Source organism: Penaeus vannamei, chromosome 33, assembly GCF_042767895.1.
Source record: "Penaeus vannamei isolate JL-2024 chromosome 33, ASM4276789v1, whole genome shotgun sequence".
In the NCBI taxonomy this organism is placed as follows: domain Eukaryota; kingdom Metazoa; phylum Arthropoda; class Malacostraca; order Decapoda; family Penaeidae; genus Penaeus; species Penaeus vannamei.
In genome coordinates this window covers 20633530-20648529 of record NC_091581.1, presented here as the reverse complement: position 1 = coordinate 20648529, position 15000 = coordinate 20633530, and the positions used below count along the sequence as shown (strand labels likewise).

At 38.2% G+C, this 15000-nt stretch overlaps 1 protein-coding gene across 1 annotated transcript in view; it reads left to right on the top strand.

Moving 5' to 3' along the window:
* The window catches only part of LOC113813839 (plasma membrane calcium-transporting ATPase 2-like), a 95551-nt gene that overhangs the window by 80337 nt on the left and 214 nt on the right, over positions 1–15000 (top strand). Inside the window, exons 16-22 of the mRNA XM_070145264.1 lie at positions 1–33; positions 2179–2373; positions 4226–4432; positions 5515–5713; positions 8121–8332; positions 8923–9074; positions 14750–14873. The exon at positions 1–33 is cut by the window's left edge and continues 147 nt beyond it. Coding sequence (XP_070001365.1) covers positions 1–33; positions 2179–2373; positions 4226–4432; positions 5515–5713; positions 8121–8332; positions 8923–9074; positions 14750–14873 — 1122 coding nt within the window. The remainder of the gene's footprint in view (positions 34–2178; positions 2374–4225; positions 4433–5514; positions 5714–8120; positions 8333–8922; positions 9075–14749; positions 14874–15000) is intronic.

Below are 15000 nucleotides of genomic sequence, written 5' to 3'. Positions count from 1 at the left end.
TTCAACCAGAAGATTCGGGATGAAAAAGGCGAGGTAAGGAATTCGGAGGAGGGGGAGGGCTTGGAGAATTTTTATAGATTTATAGATTTAGTTTTAATTCCATTTGTTACAATGGATATTCTTTGCTGTGACATGCTGTCTGTTTTATTTTGCCCAAATCTCCCCCTGTGTGCAAGGAGTGGCCGGGGTTACCATTCACTGGCCGGGCGTGGGATTGAACGCAGGTCCGCAAGATTGCTAGACCAGCACCTCACCGCTGCACCAGCACAGCACAGAGAAGTGGGTGGGGACGGGTGAGGGAGGGTGGGTTAGGGTGGGGTGGTGGGTGAAGGTGGATAAGGGGATGGGCGAATGAGGTAGGGAGAGAGAGAGAATGGGGGAGGTGTGGGAAGGAGGGAGGGTGCAGAGGATGGTGAGTGGAGTAGCTAGGGTGAGGGAAGGGAGGAAGGAGGGATGGAGGGAAATTGAGGGGGTGGAGGGGGAGAAGTGGAGAGGGGGCTAAGGAAGACGGGAGGGAGGGGGAGGACGGTAAGGGAAAGAGGGAAGAAGGGGGAGAGAAGGAGAGAGGGAGGGAGGGATAGGGAATTATAAAAGGTAAGGGAAGGAGGGCGATGGGGAATAAGGGAGAGAGAGCAGGAAAAAAAGCAAAGGAATATTGTACTTTTTGTGATTGCTTATTTTAATATTTAAATAAGGCAATCGTTTGCGTGTGTACATATGGGATGCTACTTGAACAGTGCATGTGCGTTTATGTCTGAATAAGTGCGTCTGCATCTGCATGCGAACCTGAATAAAAGAGGCAGTACATAAATACACAATATGTCTCCATACGTGCAAGTGTGTACTCATATATTTGATCGCGTGTGTTGTACAGTCCCTACAAAAGCGAGGGAGTGCATCAATACATTATGAGTTCACGTGTATACCAAGATTCTTAGGAATGTTTCGATCTTGCAGGCTTAATTCTTTATTTACTGCATTAAACCCGGTAAGATCCAGATATCAAACACTGACATTCATCTCAATATTATTTATCAGTTCCATATATCTGACACCAAGGACATTGCCAAAGTTCGGGGAAGGGAGGGGGTGAGGATGAGGGAGGGGGAGGGGCAGAAGGGAGAGAGAAGGGAGATAGAAGGGGGGAGAGGGATTAAAGGGGGGGGGAGACAGAAGCAGGGAGAGGAAGAGGAAGAGACATGGGCATACGGAGAAGGAGAAAGTGAAAATGAGAGTGAGAGTGAGAATGGGAGTGAGAGTGGGAGTAAGAATAAATGAGAATGAAAATGAGAGTGAGAATGAGAGTGAGTGAGTGAATGAGAGAGAGAGAGAGAGAGAGAGAGAGAGAGAGAGAGAGAGAGAGGAGAGAAAGAGAGAGAGAGGAGAGAGAGAGAGAGAGAGAGAGAGAGAGAGAGAGAGAAGAGGAAAAGAAAGAAAGAGAAAACCATTTTTACACGACTTCAAACCAACACATAATTTTTCATTGATAATCTAACTCACCTTTTAATCATACCCAATTACAAAATAATTATTAATACCACTAGTTACTGCTAATTATACCCAGAACACTATCAACCAAATAATAGCGCAGTAATATCAAATTTAGCCGATGATACTAAGGAATTCAAATTACTCTAATTAAATAGTTATTATTAGCAACATAAGGTAGAAAGAACAATTGATTAAGAGAAATTACCCATATTTGTTTGTCATTAATCTCATTTTCAGTGGTTTGTTATACTTAAGTGTATTTGATGGAGTAATCATGTAATACTCATTAAGATATGACGTATGTGAAGCTAAGAAAAGAAAATACAAAGAGAAAGATACATAAAATAAAGATAAAGAATGCAACATGAAACAAATGGAATAAAAAAATCATATTTAAGAATTTGGACAAACAAGGGATAAAAAAATCTAACCCACAACCCCCCCAAAAAACAAACAAACTAACAAAGGCCTTTTCCTCCCTCCCTCCTCCTCCCCCTCTCTCCAACCCTACCCCTTCCCCCTCCCTCCTCCCCCCTCTCTCCAACCCTACCCCTTCCCCCTCCCTCCTCCCTCCCTCCCTTCCTCCCTCCCTCCCTCCCTCCCTCCCTTCCTCCCTCCCTTCCTCCCTCCCTCCCTCCCTCCCTCCCTCCCTCCCTCCCTCCCTTCCTCCCTCCCTCCCTCCCACAGGTATCCCAAGAGATGTTTGACCAGGTCTGGCCCCGTCTCCGCGTGCTGGCCAGGTCGTCGCCGCAGGACAAGTACATCCTGGTGAGGGGCCTGATCGCCTCCAAGGCCACGCCCACCAGGCAGGTCGTGGCGGTGACTGGCGACGGGACCAACGACGGGCCGGCTCTCAAGATGGCGGACGTCGGCTTCGCTATGGTGGGCGTTGTTGTATGGATACACGTATATACTCACACACACACACATATATAGTGTTATGGTCGGGATATGGTCGTTCTTTTCATCCTTAATTTTGTTTTATATATTTTTTGTTGTTTCCTTTCTTTTATTCTTTATCATTATTCCTATACTCACACACACATATATAGTGTTATGGTCATTCTTTTCATCCTTAATTTTGTTTTATAATTTTTGTTTTTTCCTTTCGTTTATTCTTTATCATTATTCCTATACTCACACACATATATAGTGTTATGGTCGGTCTTTTCATCCCTGACTTTGTTTTATATATTTTTTTCGTTTATCGTTTCATTATTATTTCCCCTCTCTTCCTTTTCTTTTTTCTTATTTTTATTATTATCATAATTATAATTCATATTCCCCTTCCCTCTCCTCTTCCTCCTCCTTCTGTTTTCTTTTTCTTCTTATCCCTTTTCTTCCTCTTATACCGCATATGTTTGTCTCCCCTTCTTACACTTTTGTCCATACCACTTCACCATATCTACGCCTTACTCTTAATCTCTATACATCTACATCTACTTCTTTAACTTGCTCTCTAGCTCTACCCATCTATTGATAATTGCCATGTCTTCTTTGCTATTTTTACTTCTTTCAGCAAGTCACGCTATGAAGAGCCATATCGCTTCTATTAAATAATTTATTATTCACATAGTGGGATAGCGCCGTCATCATACTATAATGCTTTATTAATCTAGTTGAGAAATAAGTGCTATAGACGAATTGTTCTTTCGTCACTTGATATTTCATGATGACATCGGAAATCATTAAATTATGACATAATTTGCCATTATTATCTCGCTGCAATTACATCTTTAATTAGTTTTTTTTTCGTCTGTCCATCATTTTGGATCATTAATTTGAAATGACTCTTGACTATCACCAAGTAATTATCTTTATTCGACAATCCCTTTTAGTCTTCATCTTCATTCAATTATCTCTTAAATCAACCTTCATTTGCTTTGTTCGTAATCTCATCATTATCATGATTTCTTTAAGATTTAATTGCAACATTATCTATAGCCAATTATATTTTGGCACAACATTTCCGTTGAATTAACTTATTTGATGAACGCTCATTTCATAATCTTTAGTTGATTTCTTTAATCTTTTCTTAATCACCCTTTTAATCATCTTACTCTCATCTTCCTGCAATTAGCTCTTTAATCGCATCTCTTCTAATCATCTTAATTCAACGATCTCCTTAGTAATAACTCACCTCACTTAATCTTAATCACCTCATCTTAATTTAATCACCTCATATCTCTCATAGTCTTATTTCATAACCTCCTATATCTCTCACTATCTATATTTAATAACTTATATCTCTCATTCTATTATCTAAATTAAGAACCTCTTATATCTCTCACTATCTTTATTTGATAACCTTTTATATCTCTCATTATCTTAATTAAATAACCTCATATCTCACTATCTTGATTTAATCACCTCTTATATCTCACATTATCTTAATCTAATTTAAAAATCACCTCTTACTTAATTATCTTATTTTAAAATAATTTCTTAGCTCATTACCTTAATCTAATTTTTAAAATCACCTCACTTCATTATCTTAGATTAAGAGACCTCTTTAATCGCCTCTCATCTCATTATATTATCTTAATAACTTTTATAATTATCTTTTACCTCATTCTCTTACTCTAATAACGTCTTTGATCGTCTTATCCTAATTATACCTCATTATACCTTTTAGATCATCTCTCACCTCATTATCTAAATCGAAAAAAAATCCTGAATCACCTACTTTTTAGCGCCAACCAACCATCCTCTGAACCAACCTTTTCCATCCCAGGGCATCACGGGCACCGACGTCGCCAAGGAAGCCTGTGATATCGTGCTAACAGACGACAATTTCACCTCTATCGTCAAGGCTGTCATGTGGGGCAGAAACGTTTATGACTCCATCGCCAAATTCCTTCAGTTCCAGCTGACTGTCAACGTTGTGGCAGTCACTATCGCCTTCGTCAGTATTTGTATCATTAGCGATACGCCTTTGAAGGTAAGGGGAGGGAAGTCGGTTTTTATTTTTCTTATTTGGTTATTTATTTATTTATTCATTCGTTTGTGTATGTGTGTGTGTGAGTGAAAGAGAGAGAGAGAGAGAGAGAGAGAGAGAGAGAGAGAGAGAGAGAGAGAGAGAGAGAGAGAGAGAGAGAGAGTAGAGAGAGAAAGAATTCGGTATTGTTTTCAGGGCTATATCTTTCTCTCTTTCTCTTCTTTTCTCTGTCTGTCTTTGTCTGAATGTCTGTCTGTCCATCTCTTTCTTCCTCCCTTCCTTTTTTTCTTCCTCATCTTCTCCGTCCTTCTCTCTCTCGCCCTCTCTTTCAACCTGTCCATCTCTTTATTTATCTATCTCGAGATCTATCTACCAATCCCTCTATCTATATATACACCGCCCTGCGTTCCCATAACCCCCATACTTGAACGAATTAATATGTTACTACTGGATCCAATTCCGTCTCTCCTTCTCGCCATCCTGTCAATAACTCGATCCTAATCACAGGCTTGGCGGAGGCCGATAAAGGATCCTATTATTGATTTGCTTATAGTTATAGACGGAGGGGATTTGTGACACGTAAGGACAGGTTCGAGGAAGCGTTTTAATGGCTCTTGGTCCTCCGTTTTTGTTCTGCTTTTAGTTTGTCTGTCTGGCTGGCCGGTTGACTGGCTGACTGGCTGGCTGTCAGTCATCAATCAGTAAATTAGTCAATCAGTCAATCAAGCAGTCAGTCAGTGTGTCTATCTCCCCGCTCTCTCTCTTTCCATCTCACAGACTCCGTCTCCCCTCCCGTCTCTTTACGCATCCATTCTCCCGATTCTCCTTCTTCCTCCTTCGCATTCCTTCTCCTCCTTGCAACCACCCATTTCCCCGCCATGCCCCACCTTCACACCCCTTCGCCCCCTTGCAACCGCCCATTTCCCCGCCCTGCCCCACCTTCACACCCTTCGCCCCCTTGCAACCACCCATTTCCCCGCCCTGCCCCACCTTCACACTCCTTCGCCCCCTTACAACCACCCATTTCCCCGCCGTGCCCCGTCCACCCAGATCACACACTCCCCCTTCTCCCTCCTTCCCAACAGACGGTGCAGATGCTATGGGTCAACCTCATCATGGACACCCTGGCCTCCCTCGCCCTGGCCACGGAACCCCCCTCGCGCTCCCTCCTTCACCGCCAGCCGTACGGAAGGACGAAGGCCCTCGTGTCCGGGGTCATGCTGAGGAACATCCTGGGTCAGGCCGTGTTCATGATCCTCGTCATCTTTCTGCTGCTCTTTTACGGTGAGGAGTTTCCGGCGGGGTTGAAGGAGATGGGGGTGTGTTTGGGGAATTATTATTATTGTTATCATCATCATCATTATTATTATTATTATTTTATTATTATCATTATTACCAGCATCATCATTATTATCATTATTATTATGATCAATATTATTATTAATATTATTATCATTATTATGACTATCATCATTACTATCATTATTATTATCATTGTGATAATTACCATTATTATCAATTTATTTTTGATGAATGCTTGGGGTTTGGTTTTCGATGATGTTTTACCGTTACCGTGTTAGTCTGCGTTATTAATATACCTTAACAAAGCTATCGATCTGTCTGGCTCGAAGTGGGAATCGAAAACGAGCCCAAACGATATGTCTTATCAAATTCATCTCGCTATTTAAGATCATTTTCAATAACAATAACAATGTCAACAACAGCTTGCCGATTTAATGGCGTGCCAGAGTGAGTGAGACCCGTTCTGACTCGGTCGTTCGGTCTTTCGAGCTCGCTGGAGCACGAATGAGAACGAAGTCTGCCGCGCTTTTTAAAAATGGTTAAGGCGCATCGTTATCGGGAGAATCTGAAAGACTGAACAGAGAGGATTCCGGAACATTCCAGGAACATCGATCCAGTTGGGTGATTCAGTCGCAAAGCGCAGAGAGAAACACCGGTCATTCATGCTTAACAGTTCGCTTATATAATTATTTATAAAGGTATATGACAATATATATATATATATATATATAAATATATATATATATATATATATATATATATATATTTACTTATTTATGTGTGTGTGTGTGATAATGACAAGAATATCAGTGACTATAATACTAATAATCGACGTTGTAACCATATCTATTCTGAAAAATAAAGAATATGAAATCCGTTATGTCAATAGTATTACTGCGACAACAGAGTCTTAGTAGCAATAACAAGAAAACATAAAATATCAATACACTGTACAAAACTCCTACAAATAATAGCCAAATATATTGGCATCTAAAAATGAATAATGAAAGTGTATGTAGGCACAGAAACAATATGTACACACACACGCATACTTGATAATGCCAAGAATATCAGGGACTATAATAGTAATAATCGATGATGTAGTCATATCTATTATGAAAAATAAAGAATATGATATACGTTATGTCAATACTATTACTGCAACAACAGTCTTAGTAGCAATAACAACCAAGAAAAAATAAAATATCAATACTCTGTGCAAAACTTCTATAAATAACAGCCAAATATTCAATATTAATGGCAATAATAAATGTAAAAACATTTACTAGTAAGTACTGGAGGCTCAAGTTAACAAGATTAACAATCAATCAGATCGGCTAATAGACTAATAGAAAGAAGGAAAAAGGAAATCGATCCCTAAGCTTTCTAAATATGTATCTTTTCTTTATGTATTTACGGGAAGGTGTAAAAGTAAATAATATTGAATTCTTTCTTTCTGTGGCTTTATCTGAAAAATTGAGGGAACAATTCAGGATCCAATGTCTTATTAACCTAGATGTCGAATTTCTGATTTACTTCTCCATTCGCATTACCAAAATCTAAGCGCTTGACCATCTGTATAGATCCAGGGCAGATACTGTCGACATCGAAGAAAGCTTTACGTAGAGCTGAGTGAATATCTCCATCTATCCCTCCATGTTTTTCTATCTGCCTATATATTTATCTATCTATCTGTCTGTCTATCTCGTGATTATCAACGCACATTCACCTCATCCGCTCCATACAACCAGGTCACATACTTTACGCAGAGCTGAGCGAATCTCTCTTTACATCTATCCATCCACGTTTTTCTATCTGGCTATCTATATATCTATCTATCATAGCTATCTATATATTTATGTCTGTCTATCTCGTGACTATCAGCGCACATTCACCTCACCCGCTTCTTACAACCAGGTCACAAACAGTCAACATCGAAGAAAATTTTACGCAGAGCTGAGTGAATCTCTCTCTCCATTTATCCATCCATGTCCTTTTATCTGCCTTTCTGTCTATTTATCTGTATGTCTATCTCGTGACTATCAACGCACATTCACCTCACCCGCTCCATACAACCAGGTCACATACTTTACATAGAGCTGAGTGAATCTCTCTTTCCATCTATCCATTCACATTTTTTTTCTGCCTATCTATCTATTTATTTATCTATCTATCTATCTATCTATCTATCTATCTATCTATCTATCTATCTATCTATCTATCTATCTATCTATCTATCTATCTATCTATTTATCTATCTATCTATCTATCTATCTATCTATCTATCTATCTATCTATCTATCTATCTATCTATCTATCTATCTATCTATCTATCTATCTTTCTCGTGACTATCAGTGCACATTCACCTCACCCGCTGCATACAACCAGGTCACATCTTGGTCGACATCGAAGACGGCCTCAACGCAGAGCTTGGGGAACCTCCCTCGCAGCACTTTACCCTCGTTTTCAACACGTTCGTTATGATGACGCTCTTCAACGAGGTCAACGCCCGGAAGATCCATGGAGAACATAATGTGTTCGAAGGCATCACCAAGAACCCGCTTTTCTATTGCATCTGGTTCGTCACTTTCGGTGCTCAGGTGGGAGGCTTTCACGGTTTGTTTTTGTTTTTCTGTTTTGATTCCATTTGCTTGCGTGTTTGGTTTTAAAGGTTGTGGTATAGGCGGTGGTAGTGTCGGGTGTATCACTAGTAATAAAGGGTATATAGTGATAAATATAAAACGAATATAATCATTCCTATTGTCTTAATTGTTCAAGCTTATCGTCTCTCGATCTCAAACCGACACACCTTTCAGTAGTCATAAAACAGGTACACGAATCAAGTTAATCTCTTTCTCCCACTGACCTCTCATCCCACTCAAACCAACCCTTCCGCTCCCCACACGTTTCTTTTCCCTCCCCATCTCTACCTTTCCTCCCCTTCCCTTCCTTCCCTCCCTCCCCCTGACCTCCCTATCCCTTCCTTCCCTGCCTCCCCCTGACCTCCCCATCCCTTCCTTCCCTGCCTCCCCCTGACCTCCCCATCCCTTCCTTCCCTGCCTCCCCCTGACCTCCCCATCCCTTCATTTCCTGCCTCCCCCTGACCTCCCCATCCCTTCATTCCCTGCCTCCCCCTGACCTCCCCATCCCTTCCTTCCCTCCCTCCCCTGACCTCCATTCACCCTACCAGGTCATCATCGTCCAGCTGGGAGGTCTCGCCTTCTCCACCTCGGCCCTCAACCTGGAGCAATGGCTCTGGAGCATTTTCTTCGGGATCATGACCCTCTTGTGGAGTCAGGTCGTCAACTCCATCTTCTCCGCTATCCACTACGGCAAGGGGAGGTAAGAGGGTGGGAGGATGGAGAGAAAGACAAAGGGGGGAAAGTTATAGCAGAGCGGGGATAGGAATAAAAGAAGATAGGATGGATGGGTAATTGAGGAAAGGGTAGAATTTGCTTTTTTTTAACCTAAAACGTATTAACATTTGTACCTGTTAAGATGCATAGAATTGTAACTTTACCATTTCACAATCAGCCTTGAATTAATAGAATAATGATACTCTAGTTTCACCAAGAGTCCATAAATATTATTTTTCACCAGCAAGTAAACGCTAGTATAAAATCCTCCTTTCTTTCCCTTCCCCTTATTATAAGAGAACTTTTTCATATATATTATAAATACGCCAGTTGCAGTGAATCCTTAATGTAATATTATCATGACCAAGTGGCTATCATCATTAAAACATATGGCTAATACGCCTCATACTACATCTTTGCATGTGGAGATAATGGGCATGTGTATATATATCTGCATTATTTTTCGATAGAATAGACGAATGTTATTTTGATATTCTTAGCCATTATATGCACTTGAATGATTCTTATATGTCCACACTAGCATAATGAGACACCATCTTTTTATGGTGTTGACTTTACTTTTGAAAAAAAGTGTATATATCTTTTATTTTTTTTATTTTTTTGCACACGTAGTTTTAGCATTTCTCTCCCTTTTTTCTTTTATTATTGTTTTCTTATTGGAAATCAAAGAATGGGGAAACTTTTACAGCTCTGTCGGCGACATTTAAGCTGATACTGTAGCGTTCTCTAGAGGTGTTTTTGTAACTGTGGTAAGAACAATCATCAGTTTATGATTACATAAGCTTAAAACATACAAACACACACACACACACACACACACACACACACACACACACACACACACACACACACACACACACACACACACACATACATACATACATACATACATACATACATACATACATACATATATATATATATATATATATATATATATATATATATATATATATATATATATTTATTTACGTATATGTATATATATATATATATATATATATATATATATATATATATATATATATATATACGTATATATATATATATATATATATAAATATATATATATATATATATATATATATATATATATATATTTACGTATATATATATATATATTTATATATATATATATATATATATATATATATATATATATATATATATATTTACGTATATATATATATATATATATATATATATATATATATATATATATATATATATATATATATATATATGTATGTACATATACATACGTACATGTATATATATACATTATATGTATATATATATATATATATATATATATATATATATATATATATATATATATATATATATATATATATATATATATATATATATATATATATATTTATATATATATATATATATATATATAAATATATATATATATATATATATATATATATATATATATATATATATATATATATATATATATATATATATATATAAAGAAAGAAAGAAAGAAAGAAAGAAAGAAAGAAAGAGAGAAAGAAAGAAAGAAAGAAAGAAAGAAAGAAAGAAAGAAAGAAAGAAAGAGAGAGAGAGAGATAGATAGATAGATAGATAGATAGATAGATAGATAGATAGATAGAGAGAGAGAGAGAGAGAGAGAGAGAGAGAGAGAGAGAGAGAGAGAGAGAGAGAGAGAAAGAGAAAGAGAAACAGAAAGAGAAAGAGAAAGAGAAAGAGAAAGAGAGTGAGAGAGAGTGAGAGTGTGTATGTGAGAGAAACACACACACACACACACACACACACACACACACACACACACACACACACACACACACACACACACACACACACACACACACACACACACACTTATATGTCAAGAAGTTTTGATAAAACGTACTGTCTTAAAATAATGCCATTTGATTTAAATGTTAATGTCTGAAATTCCCCTTTTTTTAACTTTCAGGCCTTTTAAAAAAACATACAAGTGGACAATAGAAAATCGCTGACACGATTTCGTAGTAATATTCTTTGCGACTCTGTGGGCCAAGATTCAAGCACTTTGATTGGGCTGTTGGGTACACAGAGGTTTTCTCGTTCCTACCAGTACTACGGAATCCTTTTTTGGGAAAGGCTTTTATCAAAATGAAGCAAAAAATCCCGGAGAAAAGATTACAGAAAAGATTACGCATAAATCAAGCAATAATGTTTAATCGTGGTTTTAGTAATGAATTGCTTTAATAAAATAACAGCACATGATGTTGTGAATGTAGCTGCAAGATCAAGTGTTTACTTTAATCCCCCAATGTTTGTTCCCGCAATTTTTAAGAAACAGGATTACTCCTTTTAAACTGCTCAGATTTCCAGGTAATTGTGGCTCTTTCTGGTGAGTCGGTTTAAGTTAATCCCGAAGGTAATCCATCAGATTATGAAGAAAACGGTAAAATGATAATTTTTTTGTCTGAAGGGTTACAGTAACCTTAGTAGAGTCATGTTTTATGGTAATGTATTGTGTTTCATGTGGAAACTGTAGAGTAATAACTGATAACAGGTTAGTTTTTGAAACATTTACGATAATATAATGGCTTTAAGCGCCTTTGAGAACTTTTTGAATCCTTAGAAAATCCCTCGAAATCCGGATGTCCCTGACAAATCTATTTGGAAATCTCGAAATCACGGTAATTTTGGGGAGATTTTGGCCGAAGCGTTTGGAGAAAGGGATCGTGTATACTCCATAACTATCAACATTCTCCAATTTCTCACTGCACAAGCTATGCATCGTAAAGGTCTGCATGTAAATGAACTGTGTAGTTCAGTGCAGACGTTACTGTGCATCTGGTAAGACTGCAGGGCATATAGCGCACACATGCCCAAGCTCGAATATATGGCTCGCTCATGAACTGCCTCAGTCAGGGATAGTGTTTCAGGTGTTCGCGTCTGCGCTATCCTTTCAGGTACTCGTCATTACCATACTCCAAAACCACAGGTGGCCACTGATAGAGTAGACGGGCCTTTAGAGGAAGTGAGAAAAGAGACAGTGGAAGAGAAAGCTAATGGTGAATAAAGGGCCTTCTAATTACGCCTGAATAAGAGTCGAGACTCGCGAGGGTGAAGTGTGCACCGCCTCGGTTTAAACACCAATTCTGGCTTACACGTACTCGACTCACTCATGCACACACATACACGTTCTATCTTTATGCACACACTATTGTACTCGTATTTCACACATACGCGTTCCAACGCACAAGTAAATGGGTGGTGGCAGTTGAGGTGTGTAAGCCACATGGAACACCTATCTACAAGTAACTCTAGAACTGGTATCACAACCGCAGGTTGTCCGCTGGGATCCTGCGCACACCTGGCGCTGCACACACACACACACACACACACACACAATTTTCACCGAGTACCCACGTGGAGTGTGTATAAATCTTTGTTATCATTACTCATGTATGAGTAGCTAGGTAATGTCCAAAGACTATATAAGAAAAATGGGAAAGCACATATCACACCGATTAAAAAAATTGTGAAGCCCCAAACGTCATACAGCGCCATCTATTGTTCAGATTTGTAACTAAATAAGAGACTAAAATTGAATAGATTTTTTTTTTTTTAAGATTTAGTTTCAGTTGAAGTTTTGCAATATATCTATCAAAGAATTATTTTATATATTTTTATAAATGTACATGGAATTATATTCTTTATTCTATTCTTCAATAACTTTTTGTTATTAAAGATAAAGATAAATTCTACAGTTATTCGGCATTAATAAATTCTTCATATTTTTTTCATTCATTTTTGTTGTGTCATTAAACCAAGGATATACAAAACACATATCTTTATTTCACTTTGCCATCATCAATGAAAGTATTAATGAAAGCAGGCCTACAGTTAAAACAGCTGGAAGCATAAAACAAGCAAAAACAAATACCCCCCCCCAAAAAAAAAAAAAAAAAAAAAAAAAATCCGTTTCCTACCATTTTGAGTGTGACCTTTCATGATGTAAACAAACAGACGATACACCGCGTACACAACGCCATCTATTGTTCAGATATCACACTATCCGCCAACCGTTGGGGCTTACAAACTTTTGCCATGCTTTCCTATATTTCATTTAGTCTTTGGTAATGTCTATGGAAGCTACTAATATATATATATATATATATATATATATATATATATATATATGTGTGTGTGTGTGTGTGTGTGTGTGTGTGTGTGTGTGTGTGTGTGTGTGTGTGCATATGTATATATATATATAATATACATACATATGTATATATATATATTTATATATATGTATATATATACATATATATATGTATATATATAAATATATATATATATATATATATATATATATATATATATATATATATATATATATGTGTGTGTGTGTGTGTGTGTGTGTGTGTGTGTGTGTGTGTGTGTGCATATACACATAAACAGTTTTTTAAAATGATTGACTAAAGGAAAATATATTAAAATAGGGAAAGTTTACGTTTTGTACGACACCGTTTATCCAATAAAAACTGACAGCACACTCATTAAAGATAAGCTGTGTTCCCTAAAATCGACATTAAAAAACTAGTTACTTTGCCATGCCTTTGCCACCGTTCAGTGTCGTCAGCACATTCCATTACGTTTCAGCAAAAATTCTGTGCTTTTTCCACCACTCGTTTTGAATTTATAACAGTATTATATAACATTAACGATCATTTCTGGATGTCGAAGTTCTATGTTCAAGCGTCATGTAATATCACGAACACTGTACAGATTAATAGCACTTTTATCTAAGCGCACTCACGATTATGTTGCGTCACCGATGGATATAATTTGTCACGTTTTTTAGCTTTATCTTCGTTTTCATAATTGTCATGTCATAAATCACGTTTAAATTACTGTACAGCATTGCATATTCTTATTCGGCTTTTCGATTATATACAGTATACACATGCATACATACCGACATGCATATATGTGTGTGTGTGTTTGTGTGCTTGTTTGTGTGTATGTATCTATTCATATGTTTGTGTGTATGTATATATGCATGTATGTATGCATTACATAGCCATATGATACTTATGACAGTTTTGCATTGCGTTCACCTGAACCGCTAGCAGCGACGGCCAATCTCTTCCAAAAATGGGTCGGGATTCACCAGCGTATCTTCTAATATTTCCTCTCAGCACTAGGTCAGCCCCGCCCACTTCCGCTGACGCTGCCAATCAGGATAAAGCAGAACTGCTGAGCGTTGGAGGCGACACGAACTCCACATCTCCAGTAAACTCCAAGTTGGTGCTAAAAGCCGTAGGCCACGCGATCCGGAAAGAGAGGTACTCAAACTCGGTGTTGGACACGGAGACCTCTCTCCCGCACCAGATTCCTACCACGCAAAATACCTAGAGCAGACATGACTTTTCAGAGTGTTCAGTGCTAACCGAATATGCTCTCAGAGCTGTGAAAGTTTCAAGCTCATTCTCGATGTCTTTTTTTAATATCTTATGTAGTGTTTAGAACTCCCACACATCAAAACCTTCTCATACTTCAGGACGTGAGTTTGATATCGTTTTAGATTGGCCATTGTCGGTTAGGCCTATGCTTAACCAGCTTGAAATCATGATTCACCTGTGACCTGCATTGACCCTTTAGATCAACTGCAGTGCACCCGATGCTGGACGGCGTCTCAGTTGACCCCCTGGAAACCTCCTTTATCAAGAAGAAAAGAGACGCGCATATCTTCTGGATTCAGAGCATTACCGACCTTCAGACTCAGGTTAGACCCCGGGAACGTAAGGGATTTGAGCCGAGGTACCTCCCTCCTCCTTGCCAAGATCCTCCTCTCTTCCTATAGGTCCTCCAACCACAGTAAAATCTTCACGCCATTTGTTTCTTCTTTGGAT